Source organism: Castor canadensis, chromosome 6 (genome assembly GCF_047511655.1).
Source record: "Castor canadensis chromosome 6, mCasCan1.hap1v2, whole genome shotgun sequence".
NCBI classification, from domain to species: domain Eukaryota; kingdom Metazoa; phylum Chordata; class Mammalia; order Rodentia; family Castoridae; genus Castor; species Castor canadensis.
Window position 1 is genome coordinate 79381128 of NC_133391.1, and position 21682 is coordinate 79402809.

Here is a 21682-nt window from a genome sequence, read left to right on the forward strand (position 1 = left end):
CTCCCCATCTCTGCCCCACTCCCCCAGTCTGCCTGAGTCAGGGCTCCTAAAACCCTGTTCCCTGGCTCCCTCTGTCAGCCAGCAGGGAGAGGGACATCCCTGTTGGGGACTGTGGTCCTTGGAGCTGTGCTGGAGAAGGGCAGGGGGGAGGGGGCCGGGCAGAGTCCAGAGGCCATTCTGGGGGCGGGTGAGCTGGGAGGGAAAGGGGGGCAGGCCTCTTGGGGTTTATGATGACACCTGAATGGAATAAAAAGGAAAGAACTTAGGAAACGGAACTCACGTCTTACCATTTGTGCTGTTTGTTTACTTTTTATTTTGATTTTTTTGCATTTCCGCTTAGCTTGGATAATGAAACTACACTGGTCAGTTTCATTCCAGTTTCTATAAAAATCAGTTTTCCTTCCTGGTTTTCTTACACTTGTTGTGTATTGGTTCAGAGCCCTGCAGGGAGTGTTGGAAAGCAGGCACACTCCGTAATCCTCTTGTTTTTCTGGAATTCAGTGCCAAAAGAAATAGTGTCACTGATACTAAATATTGTTTTAAAAAAGAAAACTTAAGGGGACTTGAAAATGGGGGTCCAAATCAACGTGATTGTCTCCTGTCTGGGCAGACAGGGGCCTCCACACTTCCTCTTGTTGCTTTTTCCTCTTCTCTCCGTGTGTTTGTTGAACACGGTTGGTGCGTGACTCTTGGGGACTGGTTCAGGGGATGATGACAGAACAAGACTCTTTCCAGCCCTGTGCACATACCAGTGGCATGCCTCCCTCTCCCATCAGCTCATCCCCCATCTCTCTGCTTCCCCAGCCCACCCATTTTCAGGCGACTCCCCATCCCATCCCATCTGCCTGCTCATCCTCGCCACATCTCCACCTCCCCTCATGAACGAGACCCTGGCTCCCTCAGGTGTCTGAGACACACCCTCATTCTCCATCCTTCCTCCCCTGGGTGAGGGCAGCACACATGGCATTATCCCCAGGCTATCAAAAGGAGAAACTGAGGCCCAGGAAGCAGGTGGGGAAAGGGGACAGCAGAGCTCCTAATCTCTCTGTCAACCCAGATATAGCCCATGGGCTCTCCTCTATGCCCCTCTCTCACCCCTGCTCTTCTCCAGCCCCAGGTACAGCCCTTCCCAGAGTCAGAGCTGATGACTTCAGGAAGGGCTGGGAAGGCTGTTACCTGCTGCTCCTCCTGACCCATTCCCTATGCCCCTGAACCTCAGAGGGTCGATCCCTGTTTGAGTGGGACCTGCCAGTCACAAGCCAGCTACTCACACCAGTGCAGACTCCAGTCCTACTGATAGGTGGATAAGTCCTGGATTCTGCTACCTGGTCTTGCAGGCTGGTTAGAAAGAGAAGCTGTAGGTCCAAACCATGCCCAGAGCTTTTCCTAGGGAAGCCCCAGCCTCAATGGTACCACCTGGAGTTGTGCAACTCAGTATCCATGGCAAATCTGAGTATGCAGTCAGGGTTGTCCAGGCTGGGTGTGGAATTGGGGACGCAGGGATGTTTTTAGTTGTCATTGGTCTACAAAAGTCATGGGACAGCAGCCCTGCTTGTCAGCAATGGGAGCAAATTTCCCTTTTGTCCCCTCCTGCCCCTGCACAAACACACACACACACACACACACACACACACGTTCTCTGTCTTACACACACACATATACACAAACATTCATGCATATATATATGTATGTATATGTATATGTATTATAATGGTTTCCCTGACTCCAAGAACTGGGCTAATCTCAGACATTGAACATAATCAAACCTCTCTTTCTTATTCCTTTGTGGAGTCCAAGAGTCATTTTGGCAACTTCCTGGGTCTTTTTTCAGCTTCCCACCAAAGGTGCATTTGTTTCAAAACTCACTTCTCCCTCTCTAGTCTCCATCCCCCACATCAGTGTCCATAAGCTAAGGAAGAACAGCTGAGCCTGGCTGGAGGTTGTTGGGAAAACTTAGCCACCTCCATCTTTTGGGGCTGAGAGGATTAGGGACAAGGGCCAGGGATCAGAGAAGGAAGGCTTGATAAGGGACTTCCTCCTCCTGTTCAGCAGGATGAGCATGCATCCCTGTTACCTACCCACACCACTTTACTGATATACTTCCCAGCCCTCTACCACCCATCACTGGCCAGGTCACCTGTGCACACACACTCCCACCACTGCAATTCCAGCCTCCTTCCCCCCCTGAGATGTCATCAGAGCCAGAGAAAGTCCAGCTCTCTACCCACCAATCATTCCCATTCCCCACTCCTCTAGATTTGAGGCGGTGGGTTTCATGAGGATCTATCACAGCCAATAGCCCCCACCTACCTAAGCCCAAGGAGTTTACTGATGGTTGAATATACTAGAAGGCCAAGAGGTAGCAAATGCTTACCTCCTGAAGAAATATATGTTGATTAATGTTGAACTACTGCCTATTGTTGAGAGCACACTATGATGAGCTTGCCTAACTTCCTAAGGAAGAACTGGCCAAGGCAACATAGATCCATCTCTAGGAGGGAAATGTGGGAAAGGGGTCAGTCCAGCCCTGGTCCCCTCCAGCTTCTCCTTAAGTAACAGGCCTTGCTGGGGTTCAGAAGAGAGTACAGGGCTGGGCATGTCTCCCAGAAATCTGCAAGACAGGTTTGCTTATGGGGAGAGGTGGCAGCCAGAGAACAGAAGGAAGTGTACCTTGGGGGTAAGGACAAGGTCAGGGAGAAGGGAGTGGGTGGTGCCTTGGAGCTGCAGGGAAGGGAAGATGGAAGAATGAGATGCGGGGCAGAGCCAGGCCATAATGGAAGAGCAGGTCATGGGGAAAGGGCAGGCATGCCAAGGCTGGCTACCAGCAGGCCCCTGATGTAAAACAGGCTTCCAGGGGCCACCAGCAAGTCTGCTCCAACCTCCCCCTACACCTGGCATCAGGAAGGAAACTTTGGGGATGCTGGTAATCCACCTCCTTTCAGCTTCCCCTTTACTTACTAAGCTTTTCCCACACCTATTGCTCTAGGGCAACCTCCCCAAAACTGTGTTCTATAAAGGTTTCCTAAGAAATGCCTTCCATGGTCAAATAAGTTTGGGACATACCAGAAAGTTCAGCTATTTCCTCCTGTAAAACTTTTCATAACCCTTCCTATGCTAAGTAGACTGCAACTCTGTAAGAACCCTGGGAAAGGATTTCCTAAACTTATTTGGCCACAGAACCTTCTTTAAAAGAACAAATCAAACACTTCCTAGCTCACTTTTGTTAGGGACACACAGTCTGAGAACAGCCTGACAGAGCTCTGCTTTGAGCTTTCTGAGGGCTGTCATGGAGAAGAAAACCTTCCCAGGGCCCAGGAGTGACTCCCAAGCACTTGGGATTCCCTTAAGGCTGACTGCCTGGCACCAAGGGGCTACAGTTCTGGCTTCATGGGGCACCAGGCAGGTAAGAAGGAAAGCTCCAAACCAGTAGAACAATTAGTCAACAACCTCCCATCTTTCCCCACCCAACTTCCCAAATCATCTGCCTTCCTGCCCCACCCCACCTGCCCCCACCACCCATGGAGCCACATCTGTTAGAGATTTGTAAGGAGATTTCAGAGCCCTCCACCCAGCCCCGACTGCAGCCCCTTCAGCTACAAGTGTGACCCCAAGTGCCTGACTTGGTTTTTCTCATTCATCACTGTGCACTTTGATTTCTAACCTTAGCCTCGTGGATGATGCCAGTTTGTTCTGTGATTTTTCCCCTTTTCCTTCTCCAGATGTCCAAACGGATTCTTCGGACAGAGATGTTTGGAGAAACTGCCTTTGCGATTGTACATGCCAGATCCTAAGCAAAGTATGTTTGAAGATACAAACACAAGTCCCTGCTCCTTAGAAAGCTTCCGGGTGCAGTCCCCCCAATGTAGGGCGTAGGACCAGGGGTGTTGGTTGTTTTGATCTTTGGCTGTTTTGTTTTGTTTCTCTTTTCTTTTTTGTATTTTGGTTTGTTAGTTCTTTTGTTTTGTTTTGTTTTGCTTTGTTTTTCATTTTTGGCCTAATCCTTGGGTTTAAACCTCAGGGCTACAGGTAAGGGGCAGAGTGGCAAGGCCAGTACAAATGGTAACGGTGGCAAGGAACCCAGCTGGCGCTGGCAGGAGCCTGTGCCGGGGTGTTGCAATGCCTGTGTCTTGCTATCCTGGCTCTCTCTTTCTGGTTTTCTTTCTTTTGGTAGGTGTCCTGTGGGATACACCGGGGACAGGTGTCAGCAGTTCGCAATGGTCAACTTCTCCAGTATGTCTCTTTCTTCTATTTCTTCTCTTCCCTGGTGACTGGCAGTCTCCCCCTGTGGGAGGGATGGGGCCTTACTTATCAACACCTGGTTGGGGGTTGGGGGGAAGGAAGTGGAGGCATCCCAAGCTCCTCTCAGTCCTCAGTGCTCATCAGAAACCTGTGCAGAGGAGACCAGTACACCCCCTGTTCCCCAATATATTAGCACAGTAGTGCTGAATTCTCTCTACAGCAGTGGGGACACACTCAGGCCTCTCCCCCACTTCTGGGGTCAGGCAGCCTGCAAGAATAGGAAGAGGCATTTGCAGAACTCTCTCCTTCCTCTGAAAGCTGTTTGAGAGGGTCAGGCTGCTGATGGGCCTGGCAGTGAGCTTGTGCTGGTATGTGCTGATGTGTTTTTGAGAAAAGAAAAGGTCTCAGAAGCCTGTCTTTTGACTAGGCCAGAATGTGTTTGGTTTGGGCTTGGGGACCAGGGCAGATAGGAGTAGAAATTGAGGGAGAGCAGGACTCAAGGCAATGGTTTCCATGGATGCCAGAGACATTTGTGTGGCTAAAAGATGGAGTGGACTGGGGGTTTCTGCAGATGCTAAAAGATAGAGGGGATAAGAAATCAAGAGATAATTGGTGACTGTCCCCAGGATCTCTCTGGTGTTAATTCCCATCTAGGATTTAATTCATTTCCTCTCTTCAACTTTTGGTATCAGGAATCTGTAGTTCACACAGTTTGAAGGAAAAAGTGAGCCCTTTGGCCTAAGGATGCACCCTAAGAGTGTTAGAATCTAGGAGCAGTGCCCTTAAACACCAGTCACTGGCTGACCACAAACTTGGTTTGGGGCCTAGCGTTCTGTTGGCAAGGCCTAAACCATCCTATCCTGCAAAGCAAACTAGACCCCTGTCCCCACCCCACTCCTCTCCAGGGAGGACACCTGGATCCCCTGAGGAGTTAGGAGCCAGAGCATCCAGATGGTACCTCTAAGTTGGGAGGTAGAACTCTGGAAGATGCCAAAGGTAGGACCCAGGGGACCACTTAAGTAGCTCATAGAGAAAGGAGGTTTTGGAACTTGGGTCTCAGCATAGTGAAATGAACCTTCCCAATCCTCCTCAGACCACAGCGCAGAAGCCCAGAAATTTACTCCCTTCCCTAACCCAATAAGAGTGTAAGGGCTGCAGTCAGAGGGAGCTGGTAGGACCAAGTGGTCATCTATCTTCATAGTATGGGAGGCAGCGCCCTCTCCAGGACTATCCAAGGCACCATCTAGGAAGAAAGACAAATCCTGCTCACAGGCTTTGAGCAGGATCCTCTAGAACGTAGGTTCTGGAAGGATTTCAAAGTCGGATCCAGCCTGCATGGAGAACTCCAGGGCAGGAGGGGGCAGAGCAGGCAGGATGAAGTGTGGACCAGGTGAGAGAGGCAGTGAGGGTCATGTTCCTTTCCACTCTTTGGCTGACAGCCTCCCCAGCTTGGGGAGTTGTTCTGGACAGGCAGTCCTAGCCGGTCTTGAATCAGACCAGCAGAGCCCCCGGGACTCAGGCTCCTGTCCAAGTCCTCTCCGCCAGCTGGGCTGCCTCAACTTTAGCTCAGATCTGCTAGGAGGGTCAACAGGGTCTCTGGAGCCCAAAAAAAGAGCCTAGAAATGCAGCCCTGGGCCTTCCTACCTGTGTCATCAATGCCATTTCTGTTACCTTTCTGTAAAAGACTTGAACTCTCCTGGAGACCCCTTCGTGAGCTGCTCTAGCAGAGAACAACTGCAAAGGCAGCTTACCATGCTTGCTGAAGGGTCAATTGCCTGTTCCAAGAGACTGGGATAAAAATGCCAGCTTTGGGGCCTCATTTAACCTATGTGGGTTTGTAAAATGGGAATGGTGACATTTATGCCTGTAGGGTTGCTAAAAGGATAGAATGAAGTGACACGTATGAAGAGCTCATCAGAGAGCTGGCCACTGTCATTAGGGTGTGATTTAGTACCTCTTCCAGCTACCACTGACATGAGGAAGGGTGGGAGGAGCCTTCCAACATTCCTGAGCAAAGGGTCTGACCCTGGCAGCCTGCCCAAACCACTTCAGTGCGCCTTTTGCAGAGACCAAGGAAATAGTGCAGCCCAACAGCACTTTGAAGCTTCTTCTTCTTCCAGCCCTTGCCCTCCAAGAGTCAAAGTCTGTCCATCTGTATGAGTACACATCTGAATGAGTATATACACGTGTGCACATGCACAAACATACAAGCATATACCTACATCCCTGCACATAGGAGCAAACACAAGCACACACACACATGCAAACAGAGGATCATGTGCTTACATCTACACGCACATCACTGCCCCCATATCCAGGCATCTTATAACAGTGTGATGGGATATGTCTAGGATGAAGAGTTTGCATATTGCCCAGGAAACCTGAACCTACTGAGAGCCAGCATCCAGTTACCATGATTACTGGTCAATATGCAAATTTCTGGCCAATAGGACCTTCCTGTGGTTCAGTAGTGAGGCCGAATGGCAGGCAGTAAACATGAGACTTCTTCACTCAGACAAATGAAGCCGTAGGCCCCTCAGAATCTGCACCCATCCTTCCAGGGAGAAAACTGTCTACCTGGTGACTGGCCAAGCCCTCAGTGACCTCACCAGTCATGACAGCCACGAATGGTCTACCCTAAACAGAACTAGCCTTTAATTCAAAGAGCATGTCATCAGGAGCCCTGGAAGCTGCTGCAGCTATGATTTGGTTCTCAGAGGAGTAACACAAAAGAAAACTCTTAAAGGGCTTTGAGAGCCTTGCTTGCTTCTCCAGGTGGTCAGAGTCCTTAGGAATATCCAGATAAACCTGTCCAATGAGCAGGAATAGCCCCCAAGAGAACAGGGATTTGGCTTCCAGTCTCCCTCTGCCTCCTGATTTCCTGTGTGACCTTGGGAAAGTGTCCTGGTACCACTGGGCCCCAGCTGCTTCACATAATACAACCACCTTATCCAAAAGTGGGGCACAGACCAGCCCTTAGTAAGCAGGGCGCTGAGATCAAGTGGTCTGTTATTTCCTAGGGGGGCATGAATGGACATCCAAGCAATGTGAGAACTCTCCAGGTGCCTGAAGTATCCCTAGGCTCCTGAACTATTTAAGGAACTGCCATGAGACTCTTTGTCTAGTTTGTACATCTGCTTAGAATGGCAGGCCAGCCCTGGAGAGAGTGGACAGACTATACTTGGGGCAGTTTTCTCCTACCTCCAAACAGAGTCAAAAATTTGAGATCAACCTCCAGTGTTGGGTTAGCAGGAGTACACAGAGAGCTCCTGTTTGAAAGACTGGGATCTGGGGAGTCCAAGCCCCAGGATCTTCCTCAAGGGTCTTGGGATCAGACACATCTTAGTTGCGAGTCAGAGCCACCCTGATCTCTTGCCCTTTTCCAAATGTGGAACCCTCTGGAATCCCTTTCAGAATGGAGAGAGCTCCAGGGGTGGATAATACTCAGGACTTCTTGCTGGTTGCCCGTGCTCCCCTTCCTCTGCAGCAGATGAGAACACCACATGCTATTTCATGCCCTCCCTGGGTCTAGTGAGCTGTGGAAGCAAGCAAAGGAGCAAATTCAAACTGGCAGGAATAGGACCATTGCACTGAGCCTCCTGCTGGCCAGGCCTACTCACATCTGTTCTGACTGTGTGCTTTAGACAGATGGGAACAGACACTATGTCTTACCACAACCACATAGCAAATTGGGGACAAAGCTATGTCGCCACTGGTGTACTTGGGCCTGTATACCAGTGCTGGCTGCACCTTAGAATGGGAGATGAGCTTTTTTAAAATGCTGTTAAAGTTTCTGGGCTTCCACCAAAGCCTGATTCCATTCGTCTGAATGATTCTGAAGTGCTGCCAGGTTTGCACACCTCCCAGGATCCCATGGTCAGGCCTGATCCCCACTTAATAGCTAAGAAACTGAGATCTAGATAGGTCAGGAATCACTCAGGGTCACAGTTCAATGGCAGAGCTGACCCTTGGGTCAGAGCCCTTTTTATCTAACCTCTCAATGTCATAGATGTGTACCTTTCAGGGCCCTGAAATCACACATTCATACCATCATCTCAGTTCTAAGAATGTAATTTGCAGTTGCTCTTCTAAGTAGTGAGATCCAGCCAGCACCATGGCCCAGCCCCTGAGCCCAGGGTGGGAATTCAAGTAAAGAAATGACCTGCTGCCTGGAGCCTCATCCTCTCCCCAGTACTGTTCCCCCTGCCTTTGAGGTGTCATTCTCAGCCTCTTAGGTGATGGGCAGGCTGGCTAGGCCTGTGGGGCAGGGACATGGGGTCAGTCTGGGGACCTGACGCCCTCCTGCTGAACAGGAGAAAGGCACCCATGAGTGAGAAAGGAGCTGGGCAGGCTGTCTCCAGGAGGGCTTGAGAGTGCTGACAGATTGGGACTGGAGCTAGGAGGAGGGGATGGGACACTCCTTGGACCCTGTCCCACTTACCCTTTCCTCACAGGGAATATATGCCACCTGACTCTTGCGCCTGTGCCTCCCCACCAGGTACTAACCCCACTGCTCACTTCTAAAGAACCTGCCCTGCCTGCTGATTCTAACACTGCCTCTTTCTAGCCCTCTTGGGGCTCTTGGGGACTGGGTATCAGGGAAGGAGTGCAGGAGGTGGGGAGGGGACACTACTAACCTGCTTTCACCTCACAGGCTGTCTGCCCAGTGTCTGAAGAGTCCTGACCAACGTTCTCTCTCTCTCTCTCTCTCTCTCTCTCTCTCTCTCTCTCAATCCCCCTCCCTCCCCCCTTCCCTCTTCCTTTCCCTCTCCCATCTCTATCTGTCTCTCTCCTTCTGCCCCCACCCCCCTCACCATCCTCTCTTCTGCACTGCCAGAGCACCTTGGATTTGAATTAAAGGGTATGGAACCTCTATGTATCACTCTGAGCCATCCACATGGCCCCTCTCCACAGCCTCTGACATTCGGAGTGCTGAATGTTTGGTTTCCTTTCCAAAAATGGAAAGGGAATGATTCCAGAACTCTCCCCTGGCCCTGTCAAGATGTGCTAGCATAAACTATGTTCATTTGTGAGCAAAGAAAAGCTCATGCACAAGGTACACCAGAGTTCAGACTCTGCCCCCAGGACACAGTTAGTGCTCCCCGCTGTATGGGGAAACCTATTGCTAAGAGGCTTCAAAGAGGAGGAGCCCTCCTGGGCAGTGCACCCAGTGGCCTGGGAACCACAGAAACCCGTTTTGGGGAGCTGTGCAGAGAGGCAACCCTTTCCATCTGACTTTAATTCTCTTTCCTTCTCCCATGTCCATTTCCATCACTTTTCATTCTGCACCAGGCTGGTAGCTGATAACTTCCTGTTTACCTCTGTCCCTGCCTTGTGTCTGTCTGCCCTGCTTTGCCATCTGCTTGCGGCTGTCACTCCCTCCAAGGTCTGTCCCCACAATGGCAAGACGTGTGTGTGTGTGTGTGTGTGTGTGTGTGTGTGTGTGTGTGTGTGTGTGTGTAGGAAAGACAGCAAGGGTGTGGTTTGGGCTGGCCTCTGGTGCCTGCCCCTTGCCCCCAGGTCAGAATTTTATATGCTTCTCTCTCCCCTCCCCAACCCATGGCAAGTGCTCTTTGGCCCTAGGAAGACTCCTTGGGCTGGAAGGGACCTTAAGGGTCAGCGTTTCTAGCTACCTGGCTTTGCACCTGGAGGCTCTACCCTGGCCTTAAGTGCCAGGTATATTATTGCCAACCTGCCGGTGCTCAGGGGGTGGAGCCTTCTGTGGGCAGAACCTCAGATGGAGAGCAGGATCACAGGCATGGTTCCAAGTTTGCAAATATTGAAAGATCAGGTCTCCTGACAGGCTTGGGGAAGCCCTACCTCCTCCACTGCCTTGCCCCATCAGCTATTCTCAGTGGAAGATAGAGCTCCAAGTCTGTGTGTCAGAGTGTCTGTGTCTTTGGGCTGTGCCAGAGTGGGGAGGAGGAATGGAAGTTGTGTGGGGTCTGGGATTATGGGAACACAGGAGTAAATCTGCAGGTATGTGTGTGTGGATGTTGTTGAGTGTGGGGAATGTGCACATCTTGCTAGGTTTCTCCAGGCAAGATCTGAGGGCACAAAGGGGCAGCAAAATGTCTTTGTATCAAGCATTGAGCATTTGTAGTTGGAACTTCTAAGTGTGGAAGTGAATGTAGGTGTGTGCAGATGTGTGTCTATGTCTGAAAGGGGTGTGTGTGGAAGCACTCACTCAGTTACACAGCAAACATCTACCTCACACCAGAACCTAGCACACACTCAGCATCCCTGCCCTCCTGGCACTTGCATTCACCATGAGACAACAACAAAGAGAAAATATGGTTGACAAGCATTACATAGAAAATGAAGTTATGTGATAGTGCCTGGCAGCAGTGGGGTGCTACCATGATTGGGGAAGGGTTTGTTCCATGTGGGGACATCTGATAACCACCCCTGAAAAGAACTGAGGAGTAGTGCTGAAGCACAGTCAATACAGAGATGGTGTAGTTGGAGTGAGCTTGCCTTGTTCAATGAACAGAGACACTGCCAGTGACTCTGACCAGCACAGACATGGGGGAAGAACCACCCCTGTCATCCAAAAGGAAGGCTAGAACCAGGTAATCGAGGACCTTGGAGACCATGGCCTTGGGTTTTATTTGAATTGTAGTGGGAAGACATTGTGAGTTTCTAAGCAGGGATCTGCTCCGTCTGGTGCTGGTGGAGCCTGGAGCTGGCAGTTGGGACAGGGAGACTGACATCTCCAGGTAGGAGGGAGCATCATCCTAGACAATACTGGAAGCCATGGAGATGGTCATCATGGTCAGATCAAAGACCCACTTGGAAGGCAGGGCTGAGAGGATTTGTGGTAGATCAGGTTGTTCCCCTGATGGGGAGGTAGAAGAAAGGGAGTGGTGAAGAATAAGTTCATGGTTTGGGGGCTGAGCCATAAGAAAAGAGGTGCTACACTAATGAGATGGGGTGAATGGGGGAGCAGATGTGGGAAGAGCTGGGGACCCAGTAATTCTGTCTGGCCATTGCACTTGGAGGCCTGGATGTGGGCAATCAGAGCAGGAGATTGAAATAATGATGGTGTTTAAAGTCTGTCTGGATGAGCTCACTAAAGGAGAAAGGACTGGCAGAGGAAACAAAGATACCCGAGAGCCCTGGACCTTTCTACCTTCCATTCCAAGTAGAACACAAGAAAGCAGCCATGAGACAAAAAGATCAGCCCATGAAGTAGGAGAAAGCCAAGGAAAGAATCACCAGTCCAGGGCCCAGGACAGTGGGCCCCAGGAGGAGGGAGTCAGATGACCACAGGACTTGGCAATGTGGAGGTTGTTGGTGACCAAGACCAGAATGATCTCTGAGGAGTAGTGGAGAGGATTGAGAAATGAACAGGAAATGAGGCCTGGAGGCAGGGATGTGGTCCACAGAGTCCAGATGGGGATGTGGAGCCAAGGCTTGGTTGAGACCCAACCTGACTATAAATCAGCATACCAGGTGGGGGTGCCCATTACTAGCTGTGTGTGTGCAGTCTACATGCATGAGTGCATCTGTGTGAAGAGTGTGTCTAGGACTCTGAGGATGTGCAAGTGTCTGGAGGGTTTGCAGACCTAGAATTGCTGGCGCACATGTCTCTACACAGGACATGTTACAAGCCCAAGGAGTCAGGGACATTTCCCAGGGCTCCACCAAGCGAGAAGGTCCTGCCACCATGTATCACTAAGTGGAGAGGAGGGGCAAGGTGGAAGAGCAAGCCAGCAGGTGCAGGTGGGCAGGGTGGGCTCTCTGGACCATGGCCTTGGCAGTAGCCAGTGCTATCACCTTTTCCTTTTCTTTTCCCAGATGTCTCTGTTCTAGAGGGGCAGAGATGGCCCCACCAAGCATGAAGGCACACAAAAGAGTCAGGCCTTTTTGTGGGTTTGGAGGCCCAGCCTCAAAGCTTGTCAGCAAGGGTAGGAGCTGTTCCTTTCACACAAGGACAGCCCGAAATACCAGAGAACTGTGATGCCACTGGTGGGCTTCTCCCCAGCACAGACTGGAGGGTGCAGTGGGCCAGCTCACAACCCTAACTGGCCCACAGGGATGGACAAAGACCTATCTCCCCTCCCTAGACCCAGTCTGCTCTGTCCCTACTCCTGGCCCTGACATCCCTGCCAAGTCTGCATCTGATGTCCTGTCACCAACTCTTCTCAGGGAAGTTGAGGTGGTTGAGCCAGGGTGTACATGTTCACTCCCGTGAAGAACATCTCTCTTTGCCAGGCCACTATGGAATATGGAGGGGTGTTGGCCAGGGGGCTTGCTTTACCCTTCTCTGGTCTGTGGCCTTGAGAGCTTCACCTCCACTCCATCCCCTCATGTCTGTCCCCTGCATTTTCTACTTGTGAGCTCTGAGCAGGCATGGGGTTTGGGAAGGGGTGGCCAGGTCCATAGGTGGGTGGGATTGGTGGGAAGTGAAGGTAGTTGAGAAGCAGGCAAAAGGGAAAGAATGGAAGGGGCTGGCAGGACTTGAGCTGAGGCTTGAGGACAGGGGGTGTCTGCACCAGCATCCCATAGGCTCTCCTCCTGCCCCACCTCTCACATACAATCTGCCCCTACAGAAGCAGAGGAGCTGTACCAAAAGAGGGTCCTGACCATCACTGGCATCTGCGTGGCTCTGCTGGTTGTGGGCATCGTCTGTGTGGTTGCTTACTGCAAGACCAAGTGAGTGTAAGCCCTCAGGCTGGGGACAAACCAAGCCAGGGGGTGGCCTCCAAGGTGTTTTTGTGAGAACAGGCTCTCCTTCTGTATCCCACTGTGCCTCAGACCCCACAGCCTCCTCCCCGCAAGGTCCCCTTCAGGGGCCTCTGCAGTTTGGGCACCAAGGTACTGGATTCAGAAACAGAGTTAGGGAGCAGGGTTGCCCCAGAGAACTGAACTAAGTCCTAATGGGAATGAGTCTAGGGTGAGCCTCAAAGGACATTATGAGAGCCTGAGAGAGCACCTAGCAAACCCACAGGCTCCTAGAGCCTGTGCCTTGTCCAGGATAAAGCACTAGGGCAATGCTGGGGGAGGAAGAGGGAAGCACAGAGAAGATAGCTACACTCCCAGGAAAGAGGCACCTTAAAGGCACTGCCCAACCCCACCCTCGGAGCAGTCGAAGTAACAGCATAGAGAAGGGGATGGGCCATCTCAGACACAGGACAGGTAGGGCAGAACCCTGAGGAACTGGGCAGGTCAGGTAGAAGAGCACAAGCTGAAAGGCAGACCCGGCAGCTGCAGCTTGCAGTGGGGCAGCTCAGACTAGTTGGCACAAAGGACTGGAGTAAGGGAAGAGACTAAAGAGATAGCTAGAACCCAGGTGCCACCACAGGGCCGTGACACCAAGCTAGGGGTCTGGGTTTATCCTACAAACAATAGAGAGCCAATGAAAATTGTAGAGTGGTATAGTGCAGAAAAATATTCATATCTGAAGCCCAAGGGTCTGGGCATAGGCATTATTTCAGGGACTGAGCCTCTGGGTCTGGACTCCCACTGGATCCCCCATCAATGGGATCTCAAGCCCTGGTGGCCCCATCTTGGATGAATCCAGGAACAAAATGTCTGGCAGGGACTAAGGAGGGCTTGGGGCTCACGGAGCCCAGAGGAGGAGACTAGGCCCAAGAAAATTGAATCCGCCAACTGGGGAGGAAGCAAGTCACCTGTTCTGACCCTCGCCACATTTACTCATTTCCTCACCAAACATTCATTTGGTGCTGGACACCAGGCACATGGTCAGCACTCCAATCAAGCTGTGCAGTGTCACAGACCAAGTTTAAGAGGCACTTACCTTCAGCTGGAGGGCAGCAAGGGTTTTCCTAAGGAAGCAGCATTTACAGGGGCCTGGGAGGGGAGAAGGAGTAAGCAAATGAAGAGGCAGAGAAAACATTCAATGAACTAATATGTGCTAGGCCCAGAGGTTAGAGGCATGGGGCCCAATAGAAGATCAGAAACGAGCTGTCCAAGGATACAGTGGAGGAAGGGTATCAAGAGATGGGGCAGACCGGGGAGTGACATGATTAGACACTAGAATCATTTATTGTAAAACAATAAATGCTATTGAGCATTTAGTATGTGCCAGTAGAGTGCACGACCCCACAGGCCATGGCTCCCTAACCAGAGCACCCCCATTTTATTTTCTTCATAAAACTTTACTGAAAGTTTCTAATTCATTTACATGTTTACGTATTTATCAATCTGCCTCCCCTGCTGGCCTGCAAACCCCATGAGCCTCAAAGCAGCACCTGGCGCATAGTAAAAACTCCATAAACACCAAATGAATGAATGAATGAGGGGAGGAGGGTGCCAGCACTACGTGAGTCACTCATATGCTTTTAATGGTCAACAGTCTTTGAGATGGTAAGAGATCTCCCATTTTATAGATGGGGAAAGTGAAACATGCAGCACTTCTGGAACTTGCCAGGGTCACACAGCTAGCAAACCGTGGGTTCCTGCCCAAGTGCCCTGGAGGGACAGCTGGGAAGTTCATGCAGTGGAAGGGGATGTATCAGGCTCACCCACCCTTCCCCTGTGCAGGAAACAGCGGAAACAGATGCACAACCACCTCCGGCAGAACATGTGCCCAGCCCACCAGAACCGGAGCTTAGCCAATGGGCCCAGCCACCCCCGGCTGGACCCTGAAGAAATCCAGATGGCAGATGTGAGTGGCGTTCCCAGGCTCCACTCTGAGCTCTTGATAGACAAGCAGCCTCCTCCAGCTTTTCTGGCTTCTTCTTTGTCCCCTGCAAAGATGGGCCAAGGCAGCAGCCAGCCCATCCTATAATCAACCCTGCCTTCCAGGCACTGCCTCATCAGGATACCTGGCCTCTCTCTACCCACTTCCACAGGAAGAGTGGGAGCTAATTTGCTGGGCCTATCACTGACCCAGTGTCCCCCTGCCAGCCTAGAGCTCAATGCTCATCTCTTGTCTGTCCCTATCTGGTCCCCATTACTAACTCCCTCCACCTCTCTGTCTGTCCCAGTACATCTCCAAGAATGTGCCAGCCACAGACCATGTCATCCGGAGGGAAACTGAGACCACCTTCTCTGGAAGCCACTCCTGTTCTCCTTCTCACCACTGTTCCACAGCCACACCCACCTCCAGCCACAGGTAGGCAGCACCAAGGCCCACAGAACCTTGTAGATTACTGTACTTTATCTCATTCAAGCAACCAGAGCTATATGACACCTCTCCTGAGTTTGCCACAATTCATATTCCACCTTGGCCTTCTCTCCAGAACTGTCACAGCTAGCCACATAAACAGAGGCTCATTCAGCTTGACAGAGAACATGGCTGGCCCCTCCTTCCCTGGGGAGCACCATGACATAGTCAGGGTTCCCACAAATTGGCCCCTGGGGCTGAGCTGAGGTAGCTAAGGATGACAGAGGTAGAAGAATCAATCCCAGATGGGGGCTCTGGGGCAAACCTAGGGGGAGGGTGGTTGCCAAGAGGAAAGGAAGGGGCCTCTTCCTATCACAGCTCACCCATCCATTGGACACCAGGCCTCCTCCCAATATTGGGGTTAGACATTTGTGATACTCCACATCAGCCCAGAGTGGAGAAGGCAATGGGCTAAGGGAACTGCAGATGGGATGAAGAACCAGGGAAGGTGTGGCCATGGGACCACACTTTGTTACTTCCTTTCCCCTCACCTCACCTCTACCTGGTTTTCCCAGACATGAGAGCCACACATGGAGCCTGGAACGTTCTGAGAGCCTGACCTCCGACTCCCAGTCGGGCATCATGCTGTCATCAGTGGGCACCAGCAAGTGCAACAGCCCAGCATGTGTGGAGGCCCGGGCCCGGCGGGCAGCAGCCTACAGCCTGGAGGAGCAGCGCAGGGCCACCGCACCACCCTACCATGACTCCATAGACTCCCTGCGTGACTCCCCACATAGCGAGAGGTCAGTTCCTGCCCCTTGACCTGGGCCCCTTCTTGGCCAAAGGGCTGACACCACTGGCCCATGACTGGTTCTTAGAGTACCTCAGAGTTACTGCTTAGAGCCTTATCTCCATTTTCCAGGTGGACAAACAAGGACCTAGAAAGGGATTGGGATTTTGAGGTTATAGCTGTCCTGGTGGACCACCTAACTTAACTATCTTACTTGGACACTTCTCAGAATAGAAGGAGATATTTAAAATTTCACTGAAACATCAGGAACAAACAGTGCTGCTCCAGACAAGCAAGATACCAGAATGCCCTAGACCTGTAACACCTAGAGGCCCCACATCCCAGCAGGAACAGAGACCCAAGGAGGGTAGTTAGGGAGATCATCCTTGAGGACACTGATCTGAATGACTTCAGGCCCTGGCAACACCAGCATTAAGGTCAAGGCATTGGTGGGGTTCTGAGCAATGGATGCAGTAAGAACCAGGAAACCCCTTGTTCCCTGACTCCAAGCCAGGATTCACAGCGGCAGGTGCCCCACCTTGCTCAGCCCTCTAGTGGTCCCTTGGCAAGAAGGCCTGTGGGAAGAGAAAGGAGCAGACATCCTCCTTCTCCACTCAGGCCTGGGCAGGTCTGCCCAGAGAGCTCCTGAGGAGTTCCCAGTCTGGGGATAAACCAGACTCTCAAAGGAGCCTATGGAATGTGCTAAACACAGGACACCACCCCAGGGCAGAGAAACCCATTGTAACTGTCAGCTCTGGAGGCAGCCAGCTCTTCTAAGACCAACCTTTTCAAGTCCACTCTGCCACCTACGTGATCTGAAGCAGGTTGCTCACCTCAAATCTTGTCCCTTCAGTGTAGAACTGGAGAGAATATCCAGTATGCATGATTTTGTTGAAGGCCACCTGAGAAAATGTACGGAGACCTCTGGGTCTAGGCACTAGGGCCCCTTAGGGGTGGTAGGAAGGTAAGAGGCAGAGAGATGGGAAGGAAAGCCTCACAGACACACAGAACCACAGGAGCTGTTCCAACAGAGGTACTTAAGAGCATGACTGGTGAGTGAGGTGCTGGGAGCAGGGAGGTACCTGAGGGGAGCAGGGAGGTACCTGAGGGGAGCAGTGGCACTGGGACCACCCAGATGGACAAGAGCCCAGTGGCTCAGGAGGTAGCACCTGGATGGGTAAGCAGGAGGGCCTTCTGCAACTTTACAAGATGCTCTGAGAACTACACAGAGTGAAGGAGGTGGTACATGATCTGATGAAGAGGTGACCCAAAATGGGGTTGGAGGATATGCTCTAGGAGAGCGGAATGAGTAGTGCTTGGTTGTTAATTAGATCCACATGTGGGAGAGGGAGGGGAGATGTCAACTGAGTCAGAAAGAACAGTAGCAGGGACTAGGGCTGATTCCAGAGAACAGTCAGGTGCCTGGTCTGGCTGCACAGTTTGAGAGAGAGGCATGGTGGGTGGTCCCTGTCCTAAGGTGTACAATGGTGGGGAAGAAGGCTGATGGGTTTACAAGGGAGATGTGGAGAAAAAAGGGATAGGTACCCAGGATTGAAACTGGGAGATATTAGCAAGAGCAAGATTTTCATAGAGCTGAGGATCAGCAGCCCCTTCAAGCAGAGCTACCTGGTGGCCTCTTTGTATCTGTCAGCCTGAACTGAGGATCCTGCAAGGAGTGTAAGTAATTTCCCTGAGGCAGCTTTTGGCTTCAATATAAAAAGAAATGTTTCCCTCACTAAACCATCAGGCCGTGGATGGACTATCCCTTGCATGGGCAGTGAGTACAGGTGACAGGAGTATCTAAATGGCGGCTAGTGACTTCCGGAATTGGGCAGTATGCCTACTGGCTCTGCCTGACTTGGGTTCAAACCCCAGTTCTGGCGCTGCCTGGCCATGTGAGCCTTGAGTATGGTACTTAAATGTCCTGACTCTTGGTTTCCTGAGTGTAGTATGGCCGTCATGGAGGGTCTTACAAAATTACGGTATGAGATGAGATAGTACTTGTACAACGCCCCAGCCTGTGCCCACCCGCTACAGTGACCACCCCACAACAAATGACCATTTGTGATTTACCGTGGGTCAGACTCTGGACTAAGCCATCCGCCTGACAGATTTCTGGATTCGTCCCAACACGATGCTAACTGATAAGAAAACAGGCTGGAAGAGGTTAAGGAAATTACATGACGCCACCATTCTTGTGGGCAGGATCCCTTGGCAAGAAGCTACTCCGGATCGAACGAAGTCCAACCCTTCCCCCCTCGACCCCCTGACCCACGCTTCTGCCTCTCCCCGCAGGTATGTGTCGGCCTTGACCACGCCCGCGCGCCTCTCTCCCGTGGACTTCCATTACTCGCTGGCCACGCAGGTGCCGACTTTCGAGATCACGTCCCCCAACTCGGCTCACGCCGTGTCGCTGCCGCCCGCCGCGCCCATCAGCTACCGCCTCGCGGAGCAGCAGCCACTTCTGCGGCACCCGGCGCCCCCCGGCCCCGGCCCGGGGCCTGGACCCGGCGCGGACATGCAACGCAGCTACGACAGCTACTACTACCCCGTGGTGGGGCCAGGGCCGCGGCGCGGGGCCTGCGCGCTCGGAGGCAGCCTGGGCAGCCTGCCCGCCAGTCCCTTCCGCATCCCGGAGGACGACGAGTATGAGACCACGCAGGAGTGCGCGCCCCCGCCGCCGCCACGGCCGCGCGCGCGCGGCGCGTCCCGCAGGACGTCGGCGGGGCCCCGGCGCTGGCGCCGCTCGCGCCTCAACGGGCTGGCGGCGCAGCGCGCACGCGCGGCGCGGGACTCGCTGTCGCTGAGCAGCGGCTCGGGCTGCGGCTCGGCGTCTGCCTCGGACGACGACGCGGACGGGGCGCTGGCAGCCGAGAGCACGCCTTTTCTCGGCCTGCGCGCGGCGCACGACGCGCTGCGTTCGGACTCGCCGCCGCTGTGCCCGGCGGCCGACAGCAGGACTTACTACTCCCTGGACAGCCACAGCACGCGGGCCAGCAGCAGACACAGCCGCGGGCCCTCCCCGCGGGCCAAGCAGGACTCCGCGCCCCTCTAGGGCGCCCTCCGCCTTGCCCGCCCCACTGTCTTTAAGGAGAACAGAGACCACCGGCTGGAGAAAGGAGGGAAAAAAAGAAATAAAAATATTTTTATTTTCTATAAAAGGAAAAAGTATAACAAAATGTTTTATTTTCATTTTAGCAAAAATTGTCTTATAATACTAGCTAACGGCAAAGACGTTTTTATAGGGAAACTATTTATATGTAACATCCTGATTTACAGCTTCGGAAAAAAAAAAGAAACAACAAAAAAAAGAGAGATGGGCCAATTTTTTGACTCTTTAATAGAAACCTATATTGTGGTGCCTTTTGCTGTACGCTAATCTGGGGCTCCTGGAGAGACGTCTGGGTTACAGGGAGCGAGCGGGAACCTGTAGGATCCCGAGCTAGTAGGGGTGAGCAAACGCAGGGAATGGAAAGGAGAGGCTGCGGGGCTCTGGTGGGGCCGAGAGGAGCGGAGAGGGGGAATGAAGACAGAAGTAACTTTGCCCCCCAGACCACCAGATCTGGAGTCCTAGAACTCCGGGGAGGAAAAGCTAGGGATCCTAGACTTAGAGCCAGATTTGGGGTTAGGTAACTTCCAGGGGGAGACAACAGCCCTGCTACAGCAACCAGAATGGGGAGGGGCCCTCCCCGCTCCTCACAGCTGCTATGGAGGGGCACAGAGAAAGAGGTCTCCCCACCAGCCCCGGCCCAGGGAGGGGGCAGCTCTACCAGGGGCCCAATGTTCACAGCTCCTCCTCCCCTGCGGCCTCCAGGACGCCCTCTGTCCTCTGCAGCACCTTCGTTTACAGGTCGTCTTTTCTATTTTATGCCTGCATGTCCTTTGCATTTCAGATTTAGATTGGATGCATGGTCACGCTGGGACCGAGAAGAGCCACTCGACAGTGTATTCGATCCCCTTTTTAGCAATAAAGTAACACCATTTCTTCTCACAGCCCACCCCCCAGTCCACCTATGACCACTCCCTCACTAGTCCTGCCCTCTCCAATCCCCAAAACTGGATCCAATGCTAATTTGTCAAAAAGGCAATTGTTTAAAAAAAAAAAAAAAAGAAAAAACCCAAACAGAAACGAATGGGAACCTTGCCCTGAAATGTCTGAACACCTGACTGTTGACACTTGAACATTTTTATATTACGAATAAAATCAGAAATAATTCCTGTTTGACTGTGTGTGCCTAGCCCCAGGTGAGGTGGATGGGTGTTGGGGTGGAGACTGGAGAGAGCCAGGGTGGTCCCTAAAAGAAATTGACCCTCTCTCCAGTCTCTCTGGACCCCAGCTCCCAGGTAGCTCCCTCCTCCCTCTAACAAAAACATTTACAAAGTGTCCCCCCTTGCTGCAAGGGAACCTGGCCAACGGACTGACGCAAATTGCTCTGCTTCAAACTCAGCCTCAGAACTCTGGCCCAGTTCCTGCCCTGGAGTTACAGGGCTGGACTGAGGCAACAGTTTCCGGCCCAGGTGGGTGAGGAGGGAAGAGCTGTGGTGTTGGCACTGGGGCAGCTGATGACCCTTGGGGCCTTGAGCACGTCACAGGCAAAGTCTGGACATGCAAGGCAGCATAATGGATACCCTCGCTGCCAGGAGGACGGTAGCAGCTGCTGCTCCTGAGTCCACAGGGCATTGCTCTTTCCTCAACTTTATACCCCCTCAGAGCCAGAGCCTGTCTACACTCGCAGGCTGATAAAGGTCCAGGATTTCAGGTACTGAAAAGGCACAAAGTTAAGAAGTCTTTCCTCTCGTTGACTAACTTATTAAACTAGTCCCCCCGCACCAGGAACCAGTAGATTCCAGCCAGAATACTGTCTTCTCTCCTAAGAATTGAGGCAAGCATGTGCACCTGTGTGTATGAGCGCGCATGAGTGTTAATACCCCCAGAATGGGCATAGTCAGAGACCTACAGCTATAAGGGACAGAGAGGAATAGGATTGAGGGGGCCTGGGTTCGAATGCCAGCTCTGCCCCTCGCTACCTGTGTGACTTCTCCAGGCTGAAGTCTCCATGTGCAATAAGGTTGCGAATGCCTACCTGAGAGGATGGCTGAGATTACAGACATGGCTTGCCTACCTTGGTGGCTACCTTGATGGTGCTGTTCACAGTATCCTGAACCTTGCACATTGGAATCACACAGCGTGGCAAGAACTGGATGAGAGGGAGGTGATGGAGAAAAGTATAGGAAGGACTAAAGTCATTGTATTCATTATGGGGTGCTTGGGGAAGCACCCATTACAAAGAAACAAAGGAAAATTAATAAACTGAATGCTGCACAAGCTGTCCTGGGCCCCATCAGATGAGCTCATCTGGACCTCTCTACACTCTTTGAATTTGAAGTTGGCTTTAAATTTGCCTGAGGGCAAGTAATCCTTCTATGTGAACTCTGACTTCTAGGAGATCCCAAATTACCTACGTATGACTTCTTCATGAACTTATTGACCTTATCATGACCCAGCTAAGTGTCCTCATTTGACCCTTCAAAGAGTTCTGGGTTGTCATCTTCTAAATTTCAGTCAGAAACCAACTGTA

The 21682-nt window shown here is 52.1% G+C and overlaps 1 protein-coding gene across 3 annotated transcripts in view; it reads left to right on the plus strand.

The window, feature by feature from the left end:
- Positions 1 to 20627, plus strand: part of Nrg2 (neuregulin 2) — a 189751-nt gene extending 169124 nt beyond the window's left edge. Inside the window, exons 5-11 of one of the 3 annotated variants that reach the window (XM_074076876.1) lie at positions 4172 to 4230; positions 9077 to 9100; positions 12795 to 12897; positions 14749 to 14872; positions 15195 to 15322; positions 15889 to 16116; positions 18399 to 20627. In XM_074076876.1, the coding sequence (XP_073932977.1) occupies positions 4172 to 4230; positions 9077 to 9100; positions 12795 to 12897; positions 14749 to 14872; positions 15195 to 15322; positions 15889 to 16116; positions 18399 to 19158 (1426 nt within the window). In that variant the 3' untranslated portion in view covers positions 19159 to 20627. Of the gene's footprint in view, positions 1 to 3719; positions 3797 to 4171; positions 4231 to 9076; positions 9101 to 12794; positions 12898 to 14748; positions 14873 to 15194; positions 15323 to 15888; positions 16117 to 18398 lie in introns of all 3 variants that reach the window. The other 2 variants (XM_074076877.1, XM_074076878.1) reach the window with 2 other exon arrangements.
- Positions 20628 to 21682: the final 1055 nt, after the last annotated feature.